The sequence below is a fragment of the Ursus maritimus genome, unplaced genomic scaffold, assembly GCF_017311325.1.
Source record: "Ursus maritimus isolate PB19 unplaced genomic scaffold, ASM1731132v1 scaffold_3, whole genome shotgun sequence".
Lineage (NCBI taxonomy): Eukaryota > Metazoa > Chordata > Mammalia > Carnivora > Ursidae > Ursus > Ursus maritimus.
Window position 1 is genome coordinate 53,601,949 of NW_024425563.1, and position 23,309 is coordinate 53,625,257.

General features: G+C 38.9%; 1 protein-coding gene and 1 pseudogene across 1 annotated transcript in view; one reads left to right on the top strand and one right to left on the bottom strand.

Moving 5' to 3' along the window:
- The window catches only part of ITGB8 (integrin subunit beta 8), a 73,458-nt gene extending 55,449 nt beyond the window's left edge, over positions 1 to 18,009 (bottom strand). Inside the window, exon 1 of the mRNA XM_008686371.2 lies at positions 17,677 to 18,009. Within this exon, the coding sequence (XP_008684593.1) occupies positions 17,677 to 17,803 (127 nt within the window). The 5' untranslated portion in view covers positions 17,804 to 18,009. The remainder of the gene's footprint in view (positions 1 to 17,676) is intronic.
- A 3,090-nt stretch (positions 18,010 to 21,099) lies between these two features.
- LOC103659040 overlaps positions 21,100 to 23,309 on the top strand; it is a 66,930-nt pseudogene continuing 64,720 nt past the window's right edge.

Consider the following 23,309-nt stretch of genomic DNA (forward strand, 5'->3'; position numbering starts at 1 on the left):
TAAGAAATGTCAGGAGAAAGGGAATGCCCTGAGTTAGTGATGAAGGAATCTTTTCACGTGAAGGAGGGCCTGACAGGTTTTGAAGGACAGGTACAGTGCAGAAATCTGGTTGAAATTTGTGATTTTTTTTTAGATTTTATATATGAACATGTATATATGTATATGTATATTTTCTATTTTCTATATTTTAACATATATTCTTAGGTATAGGAAGGAGATGAAAGAGTGCAAAGAATACTTGTTGTTTGCATTCGAAAATGACTTTGCAGTTCATATTATTTTCTACACAGTGAAGTTTCTCTTGGTGGGCCAAGCAGGTTCTCAACATACAGCAAGAATTGCTCCTGAAGACCATCAAATTCAGTTTTGCAGTTGCTCCCTTACCTGAGCACATCAGTCTGTCTTCTGACACTTACTCATCTGGGGGAAATTTGTAAGGATGTGGGAGAAACTCAGGAAGAAAGATGGGGTCAAAGCATAGCATCTCCCAGTATAGCTTTCCTTCTTCAGACTTGGAACTTCAACAAGGATCAAAATCTCAAGATTCAGGGAGGGCTCCAGAGGCCCCTCTGAGGCAAATTCTGGTTAAAGCTGCATTTGTCTAACTTGGAAAAGCAATATTAGTCATGTGCTTTGTGTCTTGTTTTAACTGGAACTTTTCCATACATTCCAACTGTCCTGTTTATGAGGCACACTCCCTTTTTATAAAAGCCAAAATATTCACCGGTTTCCCACTCTGTTCCTCTAAATAATGTTTTTAATCTAACATATTAGAGTTCCAGGGGCTCTTCCTATTTTCCTCTCCAACTCTTGGCAGGTATGAATTTCCTTTCTCCCACTTAAAAAAAAAAAATCATACTGCTATTCACGTCAAAACCTCAAATGCCATAGTTAAGGATGTAAAAGAAATGCCCCAGGATGGTAGGAATGCATTTTCTACACTATGTTTTTTAAATCTGAAGTCACATTGCAGGTATATACTTGGTTAGAAAAACAAAGAAATACTTTATATTGTGAAGAATTTTGTTCTAAGTAAAAATATAAATTAGGACCCAAAGTGAATTTTAGTTCATTTAGCATTTGACTTTCCTGCAATTAGATTTCAAAGACCATAGAAGTATTTATATTTTACTCTGCCACTTGAAAAAGCAAACCTATATATACAATAGGATAGATTCAGGAAAATAAAAAAGAATAAATATCTGTTAAGTGATTACTCTGTTTTGGGTCCTCTACCAAGCACTTTACATGTATTATTTCATTGAAAGTTTAGAAAAATCCTATGAGGAAAGCATGCTCATCTATAAAAATAGGGAACTATAGCTTAGGGAAAGTCTCATCTTAAAGTCACACAGCAAGTGAGTACAGAGACGAACTTGGAACCCACTTCTGACTACAGAGCCTTTTCTCTTGAATAATGTCCAATATGGAATAGAGAATAACATAAAGACAATTATGCCAAAGTATGATTTAAAGCTTTTGCTAATTAAACTATTATTAGTCCTTGAGTAATGACTCAATAATAATTCCCATGTACCTCAAGATAATTCTTTCATACAAGTGGTATGTCATTACTTTTCCTATTATCAGTCCCACTCTCGAGATGAGGATGTTAGATTGCCTCAGCAGGATTATTTTCTGTCCTCAGTGCCAAAGACCTCCCTAAATACTACAGTGCCCTTTTGAAAATTCATTTTATTTCCATGTACAAGGAAACTTTGAGTTATAACACCAAAGCTGCAGCCTGAACATCTCACTGAGTGCTGAGTGCCTAAATTAGATTGGTTGGCACTTTTTCAGCATAAGGGAGAACTTATCCTTTTACAACTGTGTTTCCCCAGCCTCTTGCCAGGGGACAGCTCTGGGCTGCATGCTAATTAGGCAGAAGCACTTGAAATGGTGTTTGCAGTTGCTATTTCCATTTGTGAATTTCCAGTTCTGTCCAGGAAGCCAAATCTGGAACAGGGAAGCAGGCAACTTGTTCTTGTCCATAACTGCCTATTCTCTGACCTTGGCTTGATAATTTAACTTTGCTGGGGTTTTGCTTCCTGGCTGATGAAGCAGAGAAAAATGCTCCTCCTTTTTATGTGCTCTAAAAACACTTTAAAATATAGAGTCTGAGTTAAAAGGACATGATTGGTGGAGAACATTTGCTTTATAGCATGCACAGTTTTGTTAATTTATGGGACTATCTTAAGATACAATTTATAATATGGAAGATTTATTTTAAAAGACCCCCCCAAAACCCTGTATGTTAGGTACATCCAGTTGCCCACCAGTTGCCCGGTAATGCAGAATCATTCACTGTTTTGTTTTAAAACTGTCAGCTTAGAGGCACAAGCAAGCTTTTTGAAGGACAGAAATGTTCTTCATGCTGACTGTAGCAGTAGTACCACAGGCCTATATATCTGTCAAAACCCACTGATTGACACTTTAAAGAGATGCAGTTAATGTAAATTATATCAATACATTTTACTTAAAATTAGCTCTGTAAATTAACTTAGATGGAGTATTTTTTGTTACCTGAAGGACAATGAGTGCACAATGAGGAAATATATTTCTTTCCTGATGATAGTATGTACAACAATATTAAATTACTTTATGTGGTTTTTAGAAGGTAAGCCAATGGCACATCACATAAATCTTTTGACTTACAGAATCTTACAGATTTGTGAGTGGGTAACTAAAGTCATTTATCCCTACACTGTACTTATCTGATTTACATGACTTCCATTCAAATCAAGGGGTAAATTATTTTAATGCTTCTTCAAATAGATTTAGCTCAGCTGCTGGATGATAAAATTATTTTTCAAATTCAAAAATTATTTTTTATTTTCTGTCAAGAACTTCTTGCAAGCCTTCAGCCATATGAAAAATTGAAAGGAGTGTGTAGTAATACCAAATGTAAGATTAATTATCTTAGTAATTAATACTATTATTGCTAATACTAATATAGTTTAAAGTACACATTAATAATATATTTTATATTCTATTCTCTGTAGTAAAGTTTCTTCTATCTTCAGTGCCAAAGATGAACATAAATACTTACGTGTCTTTTATAAAATTCATTTTACTTTTGGGTTCAGAAGAAGAAAATTCTGAATTATAATGAAAAGATTTTCACCTGCCTTATAGGATAGAAATTTAATCTTCTATAATACTTTAATTACCTTAAACTATTTCAAATAATAATTGCCCATTTTAATTTCATTGTGTGGAATTTGACTAGGTACTTCTTCATACATATGTATCAGTTGACAATGTTTTACCTCATCATCTTTAGTGTGTATTTCCTAAGAACAAGGATATTCTCTTACAAAACCACCACAGAATTGGTGAATTCAGGACATTTAACAGTGATACTATATAATGAACTAATCTATAGTCTGTATTGTCCTATGAAATTCTTGTTCCATATTCTCCGTATGTCCCCACATGGTCCAGCTACTACTTCTCCTTCAACAAAACTCAGCTTTATCAGAGTTTATCTTTCTTTGGGTAAATCTTCAACCAATGCTTTAGTCTTTTCTTTATTCTCACTGGCTGCTCGTAAGGCTCTCCCTAACTCCCTACCTCCCCATCCCCCAAAAGTACCAACCTCTATTCTTTCAAAGTCTTAAGATCTTATTTAATATGACTCTCCCCATCTTTGTTATTACCAGACACTTTCCTAAATTTTATAATGTATTCATCCCCTTGCTCATGGTTTTTGGCCTCATCTGATTCCATGTAATCATCCAGATCAGCCACACATCTCATTGCCTCCACCTGGGACAGAGCCATTAGCAATCTCTGGGGCCAGGGACTGTGGCAGGGAATTCTCACAAGGTATATTCTCATGAGGGGCCACTGGATCATGAAACGATGAAAATGATATTTGACTTTTCTTTTTTTTTTAAGATTTTATTTATTTATTTGAGAAAGAGAGAGAGAGAGAGAGAGATCGAGGGGGAGGGTTGGGATGGGGGAAGAAGCAGTCTCCACTGCGAAAGGGAGCCAGATGCAGGGCTTAATCCCAGGACCCTGGGATCATGACCTGAGCTGAAGGCAGATGCTTAACCAACTGAGCCACCTAGGTGCCCCTGTTATCTGACTTTTCATAAGTCCTGTAAATCAGTTTCTGCCCCTAACAAGTCTATCACCAGATAATCTAGTCTGTCACCCTATTCTCAGAGAGCATTGACCTGTGGCATCAATGCTATGCTGACCGCCGAGTAGTCAAGGGTTAGTCCTGGACATGTATATCAAGACCGTGTGCACCCTCGCAGGGAGCACTGGCCTCGTTCTCCAGCTGTGCTGTGCTGCCTTCAGCAGGGCTCAGAACATGCTCAGGAACCCAGTCCCCTCCCCCATCCCATCACTGTCCCATGAAATGTCACCAAGCATTATGTGGCTTTGGATTCTTCAAGAGGCATCAAACATGCTACATCCTTTGAACTAGACACTGGTACTAGTAACATTTAGTCCTTGTGTATCCGTTACCAACTTCAGAGGTTAGGCACCGTGATTATATTACTTTGGCCCTCACTTTAAGACTCTAGTTCTAGATAATTATGGTTGAAACACTCATCAAAAGGGACCTTTTTAACCAAAATTCAGAATGTCTGAAACTTACTCTCCTCATGAGGGTTTTTTTCAGTGTTACTATCCTCTAAATGACTTCTCTTGGAACTCTCTTCCTGAGGGTTTTTTTTTTTTTTCAGTGTTACTATCTTCCAAATGAATTCCCTTGGAACTTCCCATCTATTGTTTCTAGAGGGTTTTCTTTTGCAAATTATGTTCTTCTCATCTTCAATTCAATAAATTCAATAGAAGTCTGAAGAAATGCACACAAAGACAATAGAGCAACACCTTGGGAGGTAAGCCTTGTACTAAAAAAGAGGCCAGCTAGGTTATTTTTTTCTGCCAATAATACAGTTCTGCTACAGTGAGTTCTTTGTTTCCAGCTAGAACAGCCAGTTCTGCAGCAATTCCTACACACCCCAAAACTTTCTTACATTCTTTGTTCTACTGCTGTCCATGAATACCTTACACCACTAGGCGCAGCCAGTCCAGCTTCCTTGCAAGCTGGCAATAAGGAAAGACATTTCCTAGTTTCGCATTCCTTAAGGCAGCCACTGTCAGCCTAATCTTGTAGAATTTTGAATTTTTCTTTTAGTTATTTTCTTTGTTCAACCTCATAATACTCAATCTGCTTTGGAGCATAGTGGTAATCCCTCATTCCATAAGGAAGAAGCTTTCCACCCAGCTCCTCTCTCTACACAGTATCTGTCACAGTTACTAGGGAATTATACTAAATATAATGCTCGCTACTGAAATCAGGAAAAATGTTTGTAGCTGGGAATATGTTTGTGGTTCAATTCAAACGATAGGACCTTGGTACCATATGTATATGTGGAACAAACGGTACCTCAACTGTGGCTGCACTTTACCATGGTATATCTTGAAATAACAACTTTTTCTATCATAAAAGCAAGTTGGGTCCCAAACCTTGCAAAACATCAAAACATCCTTGGCCAAAAGCCACTGCCCACTTCACATCCCTAATAAGACATATTTGGTACATTTATTTCTTCAGAGCTGACATTCCTTGTCTTTCATCTTCCTGCCTTCATTACCAGACTTTCCCTCTACTTCTAAACTTGGTCTCTCCCATGGACTTTGGTTTGAACTAGCCCCTGGCTAGGTACTTTTCCTTTCTCCATACAACCCGGGGACTGTGATTTTGAGAGGCAGTTTTCTAAATCAAACTGCACCAGTACGGACCTGTAATGTCAACAGACTCTGTCTTTGATAAATGTAACAGTATTTTTTGATTAAAACAAAATAAAGTAAAACAAAATAATAAAAACACCTGGGAAAGAGAGATAACACATCTCCAAAACCACTATAGTAATGATGGTTGGCTCATTGATAAGATTCTCATGAAAGACCACTTTTTAAAACCTTAAATGTTGTTTTAAAATATGAACATTTAGTACTTTGAATAACAAGCACTCAAAAGCATTTTTAAAAATCATCTTGAGTATATATACAATAAGACTGCTATAATTTAACATTGCAATTCTAATTTAATGATCTTATTCTTATTTCCTAAACTAATTTTAGTTGGGAACATTTAAAAAATAACTAAGGGAAGGTAATTTTAATTACCTATTTATTTTTAAAGACTTTATTTATTTGTCAGAGAGAGAAAGAAAGGGAGAGAGAGAGCACATAAGCAAGGGAGCAGCAGGCAGAGGGAAAAGCAGAAGCAGGCTCCCTGCTGAGCAAGAAGCTTGATGTGGGACTTGTGGGACATATGGGACTGGATCCCAGGGCCCTGGGATCAAGACCTGAGCTGAAGGCAGATGCTTAACCGACTGAGCCACCCAGGCATCTTGGGAAGGTAATTTTAAGAAATCTGTTTAATATTAGTCGTTTCCTAGCTTGAATTGATCCCAGTACTTTTGTTGAAAGGTAGGACTATTTTAATTAAATTTTAAAACCCCAGGGGAAACCATTTTGACTTCCATTATTCTTTGATATGTAAATTATACTAACTTACTTACTCTGAAAACAGAAAGGATGTCACACTAAGATTGATTTTCAAAATGAAAAATAGGCCTTTAATCCATGAAAGCAGTATGGAAATGTTTATTTTACCTATTCATTCACTTACAGATATTAAATATATGACAGCTGAATAATTAAACCAAGCTTGGCTAATTCAAGTCAGTAAAATGTTCCTTTCTGTGACATATTTTAAATTAATAAGAGGAAATAAAAAGGAAAAACTAAATTAAAAATATGCATACACTAGACTTTTACTGTAACACTCTTTGCTAGAAAATAGGATTCAGTGTAATCTGTTCACATCTTAGAGTTTACCAAAAGGCATTTAGTTACTAACAAATAAAAGCACCTTGGCATGAGGTGGTTTTTCTTATGCAATAAGCACTGGTGTTTTCACTGTTTGTCACTCTCCCTAAAGTAATACATAAATTACTAGACAAGTCTGTCCTTAACTTTTTTAGGGCCCAAAGCAAAGTAAAAATGGTGGAGGGCCTAATGCGACTAAATATTTAATAGATACAACCCAGACTAAGAAATCATTAAATAAAATAAGTTGTATTTTCTTATCTTGATAAATATACATTGATAATATGCTACAAGGCTAGGTTGAATTTAAAATTTCAGACTCTTTAGACTTCTGTTTGGCAGCTTGGCAGTGTGTAAAGTGTTGCCCCTCTAGCCCCTGACCTGCTCCTCTTCTCTTTCTTCTAGTTTTATTCTGCATTGCAATTAGCCCATCACTTACCAGCATGGACACTCCAGCTGCATTTCCAAGCTGTTTACTTCTCCTCTCTTGGAGTTTGGCATACGGGTGGCACAGTCTACCCACAGGATGGCCCTGAAAGTAATTTGGGGCTCTTTGGGCAAAGAATTCTGGAGATGATCTAGAAGGGGACTGAAGACTCTGAATAGTCAGACAGCATGGATAACTTGCCTGTGGGGAGGGCCAGAGCACGGACTCTTCTTACCCCTGGAAGACAGTCTGTAATGATGATTGAGGGTGTAGAGTCACATTACTAATTAGCTAAGAGATCTTGAAGAAGTTATTCGATATCTCTTTAAGTAGTCTGCCTGACTATAAAATGGGAATTATCAGAGCACATACCTCAGAGGGTTGTGGGCATTAAAGGATATATTTTTATACCATATGTACAGAAAGGTACCTGGCATACAGAAAATACTTCACAAATGTTAACTATTATTATTCTTTTAACTCCAGAACCCAGAACCGTGCCTGACATAAAGCTATAGATGTTTTAAGAAAATCTGAATGAGTAATGATTAAATGGATTAGAATAGTCTGTCTTCAATACCATTTTTAGTATTTGGTTAAATGATGATAAATTCCAGTTTGTATAATCTAAATAGAAATCAATTTTAAAATACAGATTGAGGGTAAAGGATCTGGATTATTTTTTATACTTAATTATCAACAATAACAATAATTATCACAGAAATTCAAAAGGAAAACAATTTCATAAAAAGTAGATTAAAAAATATGAAGTTTCTATTTTGACCTCTGATAAAGATTCGCCTATAAAACCAAGAACCTGCTTTCTGGAGTGGACTGAGAAAGCAGAAACAAGTGTATTTTATGGCATTAAAACTTTTATAGTAGAACTCACTTTTAAAAGAAAACTGTATTTCTTAAAGTTCAAATTCTAATGAGGATTAGAGCTAAAGTGGCTTATTTGCTTAGATACCCAATTTTAAGCTAATCACTATTAGCCCCACCTCACTCAGGAGTCATTTATTTCAAATAGTTTATTAAGACCTACTGTGTGCCAGGCATTGGAGACACAGAGCCAAAAGGCAGTTTCTCTCTCTCTTTTTTAAAGATTTATTTATTTATCTAAGAGAGAGAGAGCAAGGAAGAGGGGCAGAGAAAGAGTGAGAGAGAGTCTTAAGCAGACTCCATGTTGAGTGTGGAGCCCAATGTGGGGCTGGATCTCAAGACCCTGAGATCAGGGCCCTGAGATCACGACAGGAGGTGAAACCAAGAGTCGGTTGCTCAACGAACTGCACTACTCAGGTGCCCCACAGTTTCTCTCTTAAGTAGGTCACAAGTGGGTGTGGAAATGGGACATGAACAAGAATTCAGAGGGTTAGTCATGAGATGCTCTGGAAGGAATTTGTCTGCCATGTGGAACAGCCTGAAGACACTAGGAGCCATAGAAGGTTCTGAGTAGAAAGGAAAAGTGTGGACAAAGATTTGAAATGATAGAGATCAGTTAGGAAGCTCATAAAATGAAGGATATTTCAGGCTTTCTCTACTTTAGCAGCATTAAAAAGAGGAGATAAATCTGAGAAACGATTATGGATGAAGAGGTGATGTTAAAAAAAACAAAAATCTCCATTTTCCTTTAAACATCTTACCTAGTTTCAGCCACTTATTTATCATCTTGTCACCCCTTCAGTACCTTACATCTCTTCTCTTCCTAGCCATAAGTGAGAATTTGATCACCGTTAATAGCAAAGGAGAAGAAAATTCCTATTACTGTTATCAACTTGGAAATCCTAACATATCTTTCCCCTCCTTTTTAGAGGAGCTGAACCATAGGAAAGATTGTGAAATGCCGTAAGTGGACTGTAGAAAGAAAAAGTTTAAGAAGTTTAATATCTTCTTATTAAAATAGCCTGCTCTGACTCTCATATATAATAGCAGCCTGTCTCAGTCTCTCTCAGGATGATTTCCCACTCTTCTCTGTTTTTCCTTCTTTTTACCCGTATGTGTATATATATGACATATACATATCATATATAATAAAATATATATAACATATTGTATCATATACATGTTTATATATACATATAAGCACATGCATAATACATGTATTTGTCCTCTTCAATTAGAATGTAAGCATGATGACAGCAGGGATTTTTTTTGCTCTCTACTGTATTCCTAGTGCTTAGGTAGAGCCTTTGATGGCTCAGCATCAAACTTCTGCCTGAAGGGACATAATCCCTGTGTTCCTTGGATGGCTCCCTCAAAGAAGAGTGACAAGGATAAGAAGGGCTGTTCTGCCCTTAATGAGATGGTGACCAGGAAGTACACTAAGGGCATTCACAAGTGCATCCATGGAGTAGACTTTAAGAACCATGCCCCTCAGGCACTCAAAGAGTGCCTGGAAATTTTCCATGAAGGAAAAGGTAACTCCAGATGTGTGCATTGCCACCAGGCTCAACAGAGCTGTCTGGGTCAAAGGAATAAGGAATGTCCTACACTGAATGTGTATTTGGTTGTCCAGAACACGTAAGGATGAAGATTCACTAAATAAGCTCTATATTGCTGGTTACCCATGTACCTGTCACAGCTTTCAAAACTCTATAGATAGTCAATATGGATGAAAACTAACTACTGACTGTTAAATAAAATTATAAAACTGTAAAAAAAAAAATCAACAGCAAAAACTTATGCCTGAAGAAAGCATAACAGTTTATTCCTTGAATAAATATACTGGACATGCTCTAAATAACCAATACTGCTAAACATGGCTAATCACTGCAAACATTTAATAGCCAAAGAATTACCTACTTTAGTAAAAATTCATGGAGACAAAATAATGTGAATATATTAAACAGTATAAAGTATTAAGCTATAATAGAGTAGCTCCAAGCAGCTGGGAATGTCACAAGTCCTATGATGATCAGTAGTCTGACTCATACACCATGATTTTTTCCCTTTGAACACTTTTGACTGAATGGGTTACCAAATACTTAGTAGATCAGTCTCTTTTTCTTTCTCTCTCATAACCACAAGTCATACACATCTGTAACACACTGGAAATCCTGTGTGAGGCACAGTTACATTCCAGGTTACTCCCGTAAAGCCAGACGTCTTCTTTCCATTGTCACTATGACAGGAAACTAACCATCGTGAGATGTATTTAAGATGAGTTGAGAGCATTTGGGAGCTCCCACAAGAGGTACGCTCTGATTATGCCCCCGATTTACAAATCAGTATATTCCCATCTGTAGTTATTCTGTGCCGGTAACATTGTTACAGTGTAGGACCCCGCAGGAGTGTGTGAAGGTCCTCTCTCATCTGACAGTCACAGTGAATGTATAACTTAGAGCAACATCCAGAAATTTTTTGAAGAAGGTAGGAGGCAACAAAACAGAGTTCAAATTTCATCTCTTCTACTTACTAGCTAGATGACTTTGAGCAAATTATGTCCTCTGTGCTTCAGTTTCATCACCTCTAAAACAAAGATGATAATTCTGCCTCTCTTATAGTATTAGTATGAAAATAAAATTAATATGGTGAATCAGTTAGATCAGTGAATGGTATAGAGTGAGAGCTACCCAAGTGTTTGTTACATGATGTGAGCATTATACTTTCTTTCCACTACATGTAGAAATCACATTTACATGACTTCTTTAGGATATAATTGGGAAAGTGACATTTTTAGAGATTAATAATTAGGTCACCTACTTAAGCTTAGTAATTTAATTTTTCAATTTAATAAAATGCAATATGAACCATCATAAAATACTATTTTTTTCTATGGCTGTTTTTATTTTATAATCAACATACAGCTTACAGGATGCATTTCATACATAATTGGAGAAGATACATAGGGCTCAGCATTCTCATGCTGGCAGAACTCTAAATGTAGTCTTGGGCTGCAACAGGGACTAGTTCTGAGGACCAAGAAGGACTTAAGCATATACTGTACAGGGCTGGTTATGAATGTTGTTAGGTTATTTGATGAACATATAAAAAGACTATTTCCTTATGTCAGTTTGGTAAGGTAAGATTCAATAATATCACAAATAACACCATTTTTATACCACTTACTCAGTGAGACTCACCAAACCAGCAAAAGGACATCTTTTAAATGACAGAATGCTATACAACAGGCATTTTCAAGGGAGATACTTTGAGCATCTGAGCTTATTAAGTACAAACAAGAGAAAGACTACATAACAAGGCAAATAGTTTATTACTTTTCAAGAAAACTGATGGTCCCTGCAGAGGACTGTCTCCTGTTTGTTAGAATCTAAAGAAACTTAGATCAAAACAATACCCTCTGACACCCAACTAGTGAACAATAGTGACTGTGGGGGGGGGTGCTGGTAAACAAAGTGAGGAATTTAACACCCCACTGTTTATACCTGGATAGGTCAAATTTAACAGATGTGGCAGAAAAGGCTCTAAACTGTTGAGCAACAAAGACCATATTACCTGAAATACTTTATTTGTTTTAAGGAAGGTTCATTCAAAATGGGAAATAGGAAAATTGAAAGGCAATATAGTGTTGCTATATCATGGTATTTCTCATGCCTCACAAAAAAAATTGGAATGAAAACTGATTATCGTACCTATCTTGTTATTGCCTATATTAAAACCTATTCAAAGATGACCTTTACTGTCCTAAATAATACCTCCCAACTCCCCTTTGTTCATTAAAATTACTAACTAATTTTGGTTTTGGTCTAATCAAGGCTTAATTAGTTTACCAGTTGTATATGTTCATGAATAAATTATTTATCTTTAAAACTTAAACATACATTGGAAAAATTATCAGCTGTTAAAATTATTCAGAGATAATTCTTTTATATCTGTTCAGTCCTATTTCTTTAAAAATATTTATTTGTTTATTTGAGAGAGAGTATGTGTGCAAGTGGGGGGGGAGGGGCAGAGGGAGAGGGAGAGAATCCTCAAGCAGACTCCCTGCTGAGCACAGAGCCCGACAGGGGGCTTGATCCCAGGACCCTGAGATCATGACTTGAGCTGAAACCAATATCTGGATGCTCAACTGACTGAGCCACCCAGGTGCCCCTGGTCAGTCCTACTTTTTAGAGTCCTGTATATATGGTTCCACCACTTGAAGATATGGTATATTTAAAAAAAAAAAAAAAAAAAGAGTTTACAAGATTAATTCAACTTTTATCAAATGTGAATGGACAAAAAAAATCACAGCAAAATTGGCTTATTAGGCAACTTTTTCATGTTTTTACAAAATATAGAAATACCTTTATTTTTCTTCTGGAAGAAGATTCTGTTATTATCTAATAAATATAGTGGAACTTGATTCTTCAGTTCATCTGTTTGTTACAAAGATTAGAGAGGATGATAGAAAATAAATGAAGCCCTGTCTTAGAATGAACAGAGAATCAATGTGATGACAAAACTGAGAAGAAATTTACTTATTCATTTTTCATTCATTCAACAAATATGTATTGAGCATCTTTTACATAACTGGCATTTCCATAACTAGAATGAGAGCAAAGTACCTTCCCTTATCAGCTATAATTGTAGTTGCTGGGTTGGGAGCAAGAGAGAAAGAAAGTAAACAAATACATAATATATCAGGGATGCTACAATATATAAAAGAAAAAAAAGATGCAGGGTAAGGCACTAGACAGTGTTGATAAGGAGGACAGAGAGGGCCTCTTTGATAAGATAATATTCGAATAGACATCTGGAAGAACTAAGGGAGAGGGAATCAGAAATATATCTCATAGAAACACATTCCAGGCAGAGGAACAGTGAGTTCAAGATTGGAGGTAGTATCATGCATGGTACATCCAAGGTATAGCAAGGACCAGTGTTGTTGGAACAGAGTGAGAGAGGAAAAGAAGATAAGGAGGTGAGGTCAGGAAGTCATTAGGATCATGGAAACCATATAAAGACTTGGCCTTCAATTTGAGATAAATGAGAAACCATGTAGAGTTCTGAGGAGAGGAGTGATAGAACCCAAGGCACATTTTAAAAAGGTAAGTCTGGCTGCGCTGTGAAGCAGAGAAGCCAGTTTGGTAGTCATTCAAGAGTTCAAGCAAAAAATGCATGGACCAGGGTGGTGGCAGTGGAGGTGGTAAAAGGGCTATAGAATGTGAGAGAAACAGAAATCAAGGATGCCACCAAAGTATTACTCTGAACTACTGGAAGTGTGGCTGATCACTTAGTGAGATGAGGAAGAGTATGAAAGAAGCAAGCTTGGGGGAGAAAATTGGATGTTTGGTTTTGACTACATTAGGGTTGCTTTTGCCTTTAGACATGTGGTGGAGATGCCCAATAGGCAGCTTGCTATGCCCTCTGGAGATCAGAGAAGGGTCAGGACTGGAATTGTTGGCATACAAGCGGTATTTAAGGCCCAAGACTGCATTAGTCCATCTGAAGTCTCAGTATATACCTAGTAAAGAAAGTTTGAGGACTGAGTCCTCAGCCACTTTGACATTTAGAGCTGGGACAGGAGGAAGAACCAACATCAGAGACCAAGAAGGAGCTTAAACCAAGAGAATGTGGGTTCAGGAAGTCAAGGAAAGAAGTGTTTTGAAGGAGGGAGTGGTCAACAGTGTCAACCCACTGACAGGTGATAGGCTAGCAGGATGAAAACTATAAACTGGCTATCAGCTGTGACAACAGGGAGGGCACTGGGATCTGAACAGGATGGTACAACTGCAGAGGTGACTAACACAAGCCTGACTGCAATGGATTCAAGAGAAGGTGAGGAGAATTGGAGACAGCAAGAATGGACAACTCTTTCAAGGATTTTGCTAAAGAGGAGAGTGAGAAGTAGAAGATGAGAGATATTGCAACATGTATGGATATGCATGTGCTACAAATGGTCCTGTATAGAGGAGAAAAACTGATGATTCCAGAGATAGGGGGAGCAATCCTTAAAACTGAAACCCAAAACAAGTTATACCTGTGATTCCATTGGGATAAAATAATTGACATTTGTCTGGGGAAGTAGATTTAGTCATGCTATTTTTTTCTTTTTCATATTCATGCATACCAAAAAGCTGTCACATATGCATAGTTTTAAGAGAAATATTTTCAATGCAGCCATAATAGAATCATTGAAAAGTACATGGTTGAAACTATCTTTGTCTTTGCTTCCTCCCTCACTTCTGCATTTCTTCCTTTAAACATAGTAAACATTCCTGTAGCCCTAAATTTCAGCTCAAAAATTCATGCTGTGAGACAAATGATAGTGTGTTTCTCTCCAGTAGTACTTCGATTTACTGAAATATTTTAGGATGAAATGATATGAAATTTGCTTCAAAATAATCTTTTTGGGGGAAGGAAATGAAATGAGTAGGGGAAGAGATGAAAAAGTTGGCCCTGAGTTGATAGTTGATGAAGCATGGTGATGGGTGTAAGGTGATTCCTTATACCATTTTCTCTGCTTCTGTATGTGTTTGAAAATTTCCAAATATAAAGTTAAAAATTAAAAGAAACCTACTGTCAATACCGTACTTAATCCAAAGAAATCCATTACATGGTGAAATTTCTGATAATTTGTTAACAGGTGAAGGAGCTATTTGGGGGCACGGGAATTTTTCCAAATCATAATCAGTTCTTTTGCTTTCATATACAGCACAAAGACTTTTTATATACAGCACAAACTTTTTTTTTTTTTTATCAGAAAGTGTCTCAGTTGCTTTAAGATAGAATTAATTTGGATGCTTATTGTACAAATATTTTTGGAAGACTGGACTTCTAAAAATGAAGCCTTGATTCTCTTAAAAATCCTCTTACTTTAGGTAAGTATAAAGAAATCCAAGAACACTTGTGATATGAAATATGTTCTGAGGTAAAATAATATTACAGTTACAAAACAATGCTCATCTAGCTGATTGTTACTTAACAGAATAAATAGTTGATTATGCACAGAAGGTGAAATTTCATTGCCCTAATAGTTAACACTTCTTTAAAAATAAATGGTAATTTCTGAAATTTGTCACTCTTAAATTGCTATATAAAAATATAGGTAAAAAAAGATTTTTAACCTGTCAAAGTGAGCAAATGTAGAAATAATAGTGTTGCTACATTAACTCTTCAAATATTAACCACCAAGTATTCTTTAGTGTTTTCCAGTTACTCATTAACCATTTTATACTGTTATTGTTTCTCTAGTTGTCGGTGATTTCCACCAGGGAAAGTTGAAAAACATTTTTCTAGATCAGAAAAATGGTCAGATTTATTACCAACATCCCCCTTGCTCACCATATATTCATTATTAGAAGTCCACTCTGTATTTGGGACCTATAAATCCTACTTCAAAACTTAAACCCAAAGTTATGTTGTGCAGTTTATGGTTCCTTGTGTATGGCTTTATTGCCCTCAACATTTCCTTGGTGTAAACTACTGAGCAAGGGAACAAGATTTCTTTTGTAACTGATACCTAAGTTTCTATTCTGCTTTAAGCATCTAATTTGCACTGTGAAGACATATAATTTGAGACTTGTAGCTATATCATGAAAGTACAACAGTTTACGCTGATCTCTAATTTTCTGAGTTGTACTGGCTATAATTTAAATTTTTTGCATGATTTTAACTGCAACGCAAACCAGTATACATCAGAAACCTTTGTATATTGACAGCGACTGGGAAAAGGATGCCTTGTTCTGATTTCAGATAAGCATTCCCTTTTCACAACTGCAGGTGCAAGGGAGCCCATTCATAGTATTTTCTTCAAAAGACTTATAGTCATTTGGATGGAAATACAATGCTATTACATGAGAACTTGACTGATCTTTACAAGCACGATAAATATTTTTAAAGTACTGTTATTAGTAGTAAATTCTAGAGGCAAGTAGCACTTTTTTGTCTGTGTACTGGGGACAAAATATACTTTGCTGATACCGTCTTGATCATTTTACTCTTGTGTTATATGTGTGCGTGTTTACTAAATGTAGAAAAATACTTTGTCACATATTAACACAAGATGGAATTATACTCAGTGGAAAATCTGCAATCAATGGATAGTTCCACTGAAGAGATAATTGATAATGAATGTTACTATTTCCTTTGCCTTCAAATTTCACTTATTTTGATATAAACATATAAGCCAAAAAATAACCACAAGATAAAAATTTACTCTAATTGCTCTCATTTCACATAAATGGGTAAATCTCCCTTTGAAACAAACATTAGACTACTACATGTGCAACAAATGAGTGAAACTAGCTGGATGTTTCCATGTTAAACTCTACAAGATTATGACTTGATCATTTTTATTAGCTTCAGGCAGAAACATGGCACATCAATTCAAAGCATAAGGGAAAATTTTAGTCTACAAAACAATTACAACTCTACTTCAACAGGAGAGGTCAGATAAAGGTGCTAAGAGAAATTAAGGGCTTGATGACCAAACACAGGTAAAGCAAAATTGTTTTTAATTGGCAATACTCATTGCATTAGCAAAAATAAATGTTTGGCCTATATTTAAAACCAAGAAGAACTCATCCCAAATTGATGATTACTACTATTATTTACTGTATGTTTTACTGTTTGCTAACAATCCAGTACAGCCACCTTAAATTTGCTTGTAATTCAAAAGAGCCAACACACCTTTTCATACGCTATTTGACCTGAGCTTTTCTTGTGATTTAGGATGGGAGATACTCTCCTCATTTGTAAAATAAGAACAATATACATTATAAAGAAGTATCCTTTCCAAATCAAGGCAATTCTGATAGAAGTGGCTTGCCTGAATTGAAAGCTGTCAGTCCTGGTCTAGGTTTCTGTCTCAGGGTCTCAGTCTCAGGGGCTGATCTGACTGAGGGATTAATTAGCTAGTTTTTTTTTTGTTTTTGTTTTTGTTTTTTAAAGCTTAAAGAATATTTTCCAAGTGTGTTTAATTCATTCGGGCTGAGCACTATGATAGAAGAAACTTGAATGCAACCATCCTCTTCTTTCATGGACTCAAAACAGAAAACTCACTCCATTTTTACCAATGTACCCTGAGCCTTGAATCAAATGCTAGTGATAGGTGGATCCACAGGCAGAAAGATGGGGGACATCCTCAACGATGCCTTCAAGGAGGATGCCTTTAAGGATGGAGCAGAACCCCTAAATTTGCTTATGTAAATATGACCTTCCACTCTTCCAAACTTCCATTCTATTACTACTTCCTCCAAACCCCGGAGCAACACACAGAGTCTCCTAGTACAATTAGTTATTGCTGTCATTCCGGGGCGGAAATACTTGACACCTGGCCTCCCTCTGGCCGCCTGAATGGAGGACGCTGCCACACACCCGCCCTTCTGAAGTTCTCAGGGCAAATGGAAGCTGACATTGGGCCACTTACCTGGCCAGGATGTTCTTCGTCACAGCCCAAGACCTTTGGGGAAGAGAAGAAAACAAAAGAAAACAAAACAACTTACCACTCTGGCCCAGTCCAAGAACAACTAAAAACACCCAGGCCGCCCGAAGGAATGGGGCAGGACCTGGCCGGCAGTTTTGCAGGCAGACAAATGCGGCAGTAAAAAAAGCCAGGGCGGAGCGGCACATAATGCAAAAGCAGCCCGCACCGCGCCCGCCGCCTGGCTGCTATCCGGATGCGCGCTGGCGACTCCCGGGCGCACCTCGGGGCCCGCGGGCCAAGTGTCGCTAGGACGTTTCCCGCAGGCCCAGCAGGCGGACGCTGCGGCTCGCAGCAAGCGGTGCAGGTACGCTGGCCCGGACACCGCTTGGCATCTCAGGGCCCCCGAGGCCCTGCCAGCTTGGTTCGGCGGGTCCCGCGATCTCCGCAAGAAGCACCTCCTCTGACGGTCAATGGCCCGGGGCGGCGACGCGAGCGAAGGCTCAGCAGCCCGCTCTGGGACAAAGAAAAGAGCTTTTGTTTCTCTCCAGCCGATGGGGCTTCTGCTGCATAAATCAGCTTAGTGAACAGCCAAACAGAATCAAACCCAAACAAAGCCCGAAGCCTGGGGGAAAAACCAGCCTAAAGTACTATCACTGGGTGATGCTGCATCTGTGGGAGGGGACGCCAGCGAGGCCGAAGGGGAAAAAAGTCGATGGCGCATCAATCAGCGCGAGCTTCTTCCACAGGTGGGCAGGGAGGCCAATTCCACTTAGTTACAGCTTTGCAGCCTCCTCAGCTGAGCGGCGGGCAAAGTCAAAGCGGCAATGTCCTGGCTGCCGAGGGAGGAAGCGCGGGGTGCCAGCAGCTAGGGGAAACGGCTCCGGCAGCACCTAGAAGCCCCCGCCGGCGCCCGCAGACACACAGCGAGGCATAGCAGCTCCCCGCTTGGCCGGGAGTGGAGCGCACCGCCGCTAGCACAGGAGGGGAGGTTCCGCGAGGGTGCAGTAGCCCGGCCTTGCGGGGCGGGAGCTTCGTGCCCTCGTCCTTCTGGCCCCAGTGTGCGGCTCACGGCGTCCCGCCGTCCAGAACCCGGGTAGCTGGCGCACTCTGGGGTGCACCCCGCGGGGAGGCGAGGGAAGCGAGGCTGGCTAGGGGCGGGGGAGCAGTGGTCCTGCTCCGGCCCCCGGGTGGGGGGGCTTGCGAAGTGCTGATAGCAGGGCGCGCTCGGGGCCGCGAGTTGCTAGGAAACCGCCCCACGCTACCCAGCGCCTCGCCCCGGCCGCCTGCAGGCGCAGCGGCGGCTCCGGCGGCAGCAGCAGCAGCAACAGCTCGGAGCAGCGTGGGCGGGACATTGGTGAAGCATGAAGTCACCGCGGCCCACACTCGCTCTTTGTTTTGCTCACTCCAGCTCTTTTTCTCCCCCTTGGCTCTGATAGTTGTCATGCCCACCGTTAACAAGAGCTCCTGATGCGTAGCTGCGCAACAAGAATCGCTCCCCCTGTTCCCTTTTCCCCTCCTCGCCGAATCCCTACACCCCAACGCTCCCCTAGCCAGTATGGAGACTCGCTCAGTACTAATGGCAGCTGCGCACAAACCCCAGCCTCTCACCCGGGCACTCTGCGCTCCTTTGTTCCGAGATACTGCCCGGCAGTTGCAGCATACAAAGTAGAGCATGGGGGCCTCTCCCCGCCCCCAACACCCTCTGTTCCGCGGGTGCGCGCTGCCAACTTTGCTTGCAGATTTAGGAGCTCACCCTTTACCCCACCCCGAGACCGTCCGGCATCTCCCCAACACTTGGAGAATTGGTCCAGTCCGCAGAGGCCATACCCGGAGCTGCTAGCTGAAATTTCTCGCGCCTCCTTCTCCTCTCCGAGTCTGAGCCCTGCGCTGAACAGCCTTGTTCTTCCCAAGGTCTGGTGGTGGCTCTGGGTTTTGCTAGTAACAGTGGGTCTTTTGACCTTAAGCGTCACCTTTCCAATAAACGGAACAAAAAAGTTACAAAGTGCGGCGAAGCGAGAGAGAGAAGCTAAGGAGAGGAGGAGAGAGGGCGTTTCTGCCCGCTTGCAGCTCAGAAATTTAAGCTCAAAAACGGAGCGGGTATTAAGCTGGGCAACTATCGGAGAAGCCGCACGCCTCCTGGGATCCTGTCACTACCACTCTAGGCCGAGGGAGGGAACCCAGTCCCCCGGATTGAAAACAAGGCACTGTTTCCAATCTGAGACACAGTGATGGTTTTCTTTTTCCTCTAGGGGCAGGAGTGGTTCCCTGTGGTAAAGTCTGACCTCTCATTTTTCCACTAGCTGCCTGCCCGACGTCTTTCATAGGGTACCCTCCTCTTACAGGCATCAGACCAGTCCAGCCAGGTCAAGGTGAAATATGCGGGAGTTTCCCCTCTCCTTATTTGTTTAATAGTTTCCATCTCCATATTTGGAGTAAAAAAACAAGTAGGAGGCTTTGTCTGTCTCTTTCTCTCTCTCTTTTTTTCTGTTTTCTAATTGTTAACTGAGTGAATGGAAAGTACCTGGTTAATAAACCACAACATTGAAAACTCCCCCTTTTCAGGTGTGGACTGCACACTGGGACCCACAGAATTAGCTAAGCAAACCAAGAACCCAGCTGGAAAATTACAAGTGCCTTAGATCTACAAAGCAGGTCCTTTTGAGAGACCAAACAAATGTTTCAAACCCAAAAAGACTGATACTCTTAAACACAATTCACTATAGGCAATGTACTCTGAATAGATAATTAAATCTAGCTCAGCTTCTTAATTTCTTTCTTTGGTTCCAAGTTTAAACAGCTCCAGTTTTGCTTTCCGTGGTCCTAAAGGGAAGGCCTGGAAAGTGGCTGGGATGGGGGTGAAGACTTTAAATTTGAACACAAAAGGAGCATATTCAAGCTCTCATTAGTCCGTCTTCAATGGTGAAGAATGTGTATTTTCCAGAGATTATTTTACAGTCTTAAGTAATACAGCGACTGTTGAGACAGTGTAGTGTTACAATGAAGAAAAAAAGTCGATTCATAGTCCCTTTAAGGACGTGTGTATAAGTGCACTCTGTACTGTAAAGTGACTAACATATCAGAGTTTCACGACATATTTAAAAATCTAACTCTCTATGTTAGAAGTGTAAATAGCAATTTTGGTAGTAAATAAAATGTAAATTTATGTAAATAATAATGGATGTAGTTTTGTGACATTGAATAGGTATGCACTAATTTTTAATTCTATACATATCTTCTTTGACTTACAATGGGGTTATGTCTTTATAAATCCATCATAAGTTGAAAATACTGTAAGTTGGAAATGCATTTAATACACCTAACATACAAATATTGTAGCTTGGCCTAGCCTACCTTAAACACACTCAGAACACTCACATTAGCCTGCAGTTGGGCAGTATCATCTAACACAAAGTCTACTTTATAATGAAGTATTGACTATTCACATGAAATCTATTGACTACTGTATTGGAAGTGAAAAACAGAATATTTGTATGTGTACAGAATGGTTGTAGGTGTATTGGCTGTGTACCCTTGTGGTAGCATGGCTGAATGGAAACAGTGGCTAGCTGGTGCTGCCCAGCATGAGAGGTAGGTATCCCACCCCACATCACTAGCCTGGGAAAAGATTAACATTTGAATGCAGTTTCTACTGAATTCATACCACTTTTGTACCATTGTAAAGTTAGAAAATGGTGAGTCAAACTGTCATTTAGTCAGGGACTGCCTGTATTGTTAGATGTCTATATATTCTATATATTCTACATACTAGGCAAAAACAACTGTGTAATAAGAGGAATAAAACAGTTTGTAAATCTGTTGCAGGAAATTTTGGAGCCCTTTAAAAAGAAAGACTTCCATGTTTTGTTATATGAAACCCATGCAAATGCGTAGCAGGATGCCAGTTTTATGGAGTTGTTGAAGAATAATTACAGCACCATTTATCACCGCTTCCCAGTTGTAAAGAGGTTATAATTCCGGTTATCAAAATAAACTAAGACAGTATCCCAGCTGAGACTGTGATCCTGGCAAGTTATTTACAAACAAGTTATCTGTACATTTTGGGCTGTAAAGATAAAAGTGAATTCTCCTGAGCCCTGTGAATCACTCATAGGGTTTTCTTTCAGTAAATAAAATTAGGGCCCAGGAACAAAAGTTTGCTTTTTTCAGTAAGTGTCATTGGTCACCACAACTCATCCTTTTTTCTATAAGAAAATATGTAAGATACCGTGAAGAAATATGGTATTGTTATCTTCATCATAGTACCTGAAGAATTCTAGCAGAGAAAAAAAATGTTCCAAAAGATGGTTAGTTGATTAATTCCTGTTTCTATGATGTTCTGCTTTCTTGCTTTGAAATTTCTGACAGCTAATTTTTCATCATTTGTGGTAATGAGAGCAAATGAAATTCACAGATAGTCTAAAAATAACATTTTAGCTATTCATTCCAATCTTCCCTATCATCAGATTTTTTTTAGTTGTTAATAAGTCATAAAATTTAGATGAATTAAGTTTCTTCCCTGTTCCTTTGATTTCTCCTTAACCTTGATTTCCTGCTAACTCAGTTTATAGGTGAGAAATGAATAGGGTATAAATGGATAGCAGCAGTGAGAGAGACATATGAGAGACTGCTTCTTTCAGTGTGTATTCAGCCTTTAACTAGATTTTGTCCAAATTATTGACCTCATGGATACAGTTAAAACCATATGTACATTTTAATATTATATCTTTCTGAAGTTAGGATCAGATATTCAGTAGGTCGTAAGCAGATGTTCACAAGTTGTCTGTAATCTTGTTTCATCTACAGCTCTAAGGAGATAATGATTGATCCAGTAAGTGGGATGTATTATTGTGACTATGACTTCTAGCTTCTTCCAGTGATAAAGAACATAAGCCACTGGGAGGTAGTTTTCACTGAAATATTATATTAGGTAGTGTTCCTCATACTGTGGACTGAAGACCGACTACAATATAATCATCTGTTGAGTGATTCCTTAGCTCTATTCCAGGAGTTTCTGAATTCATAGATCTGGTGTGTTATCCAGAAGTATTTATTACTATAAGATCCTCAAATGGTTCCTTAAGTACTGAGGTTTAAGAACCCTTCCCATAATAGATTAATACAGAAACTCCTCAAAGGCCTCTTGGGTGCTTATTGACAAACTCCAGTATCAGATGCAAAGTCAAAGAAAAATGAATTGCTGGAGCCAATGTCCCTTCCCAAGATATTCTATGAATGATAAACTCTGTGAGATGTTTTCAGAAACAGATTTCCATGACTAAGTTTGGGAAATGCTGGGTTAAAGTTAAGTAAAATCCTTTACTGGAGGATTTTCTAGAAACTTATACAGGCTACATGCAACTGGATTCTCCAAAGGAAGAACCCTTTTCCAGAGAACATTTCACAGACTAATTTCTATAAAGCACACTGCTAAATGAATCCTATTTTACGAAAGTAGAAACTAAAAATAAGGTTGGTGAGGAGACTGACCTTACTTCTTCAAGAGAATTATTGAGCAGACATAAATTAGAGCTCTGAGTCTTGTCCACTACCTCATATCAGTGATGACTTTTGGTTTCAAGTAACGGAGTCAGACTGTGACTGCCCTAAGTGAAAAGGGAAATTATTGGAAGGAAATTGGGAGCTCACAGAAGAGGCTGAGAGACCAGGATTGAACAAAGTCAAAAACCAAGGGAGGCATAAGCAGGGGCAGTA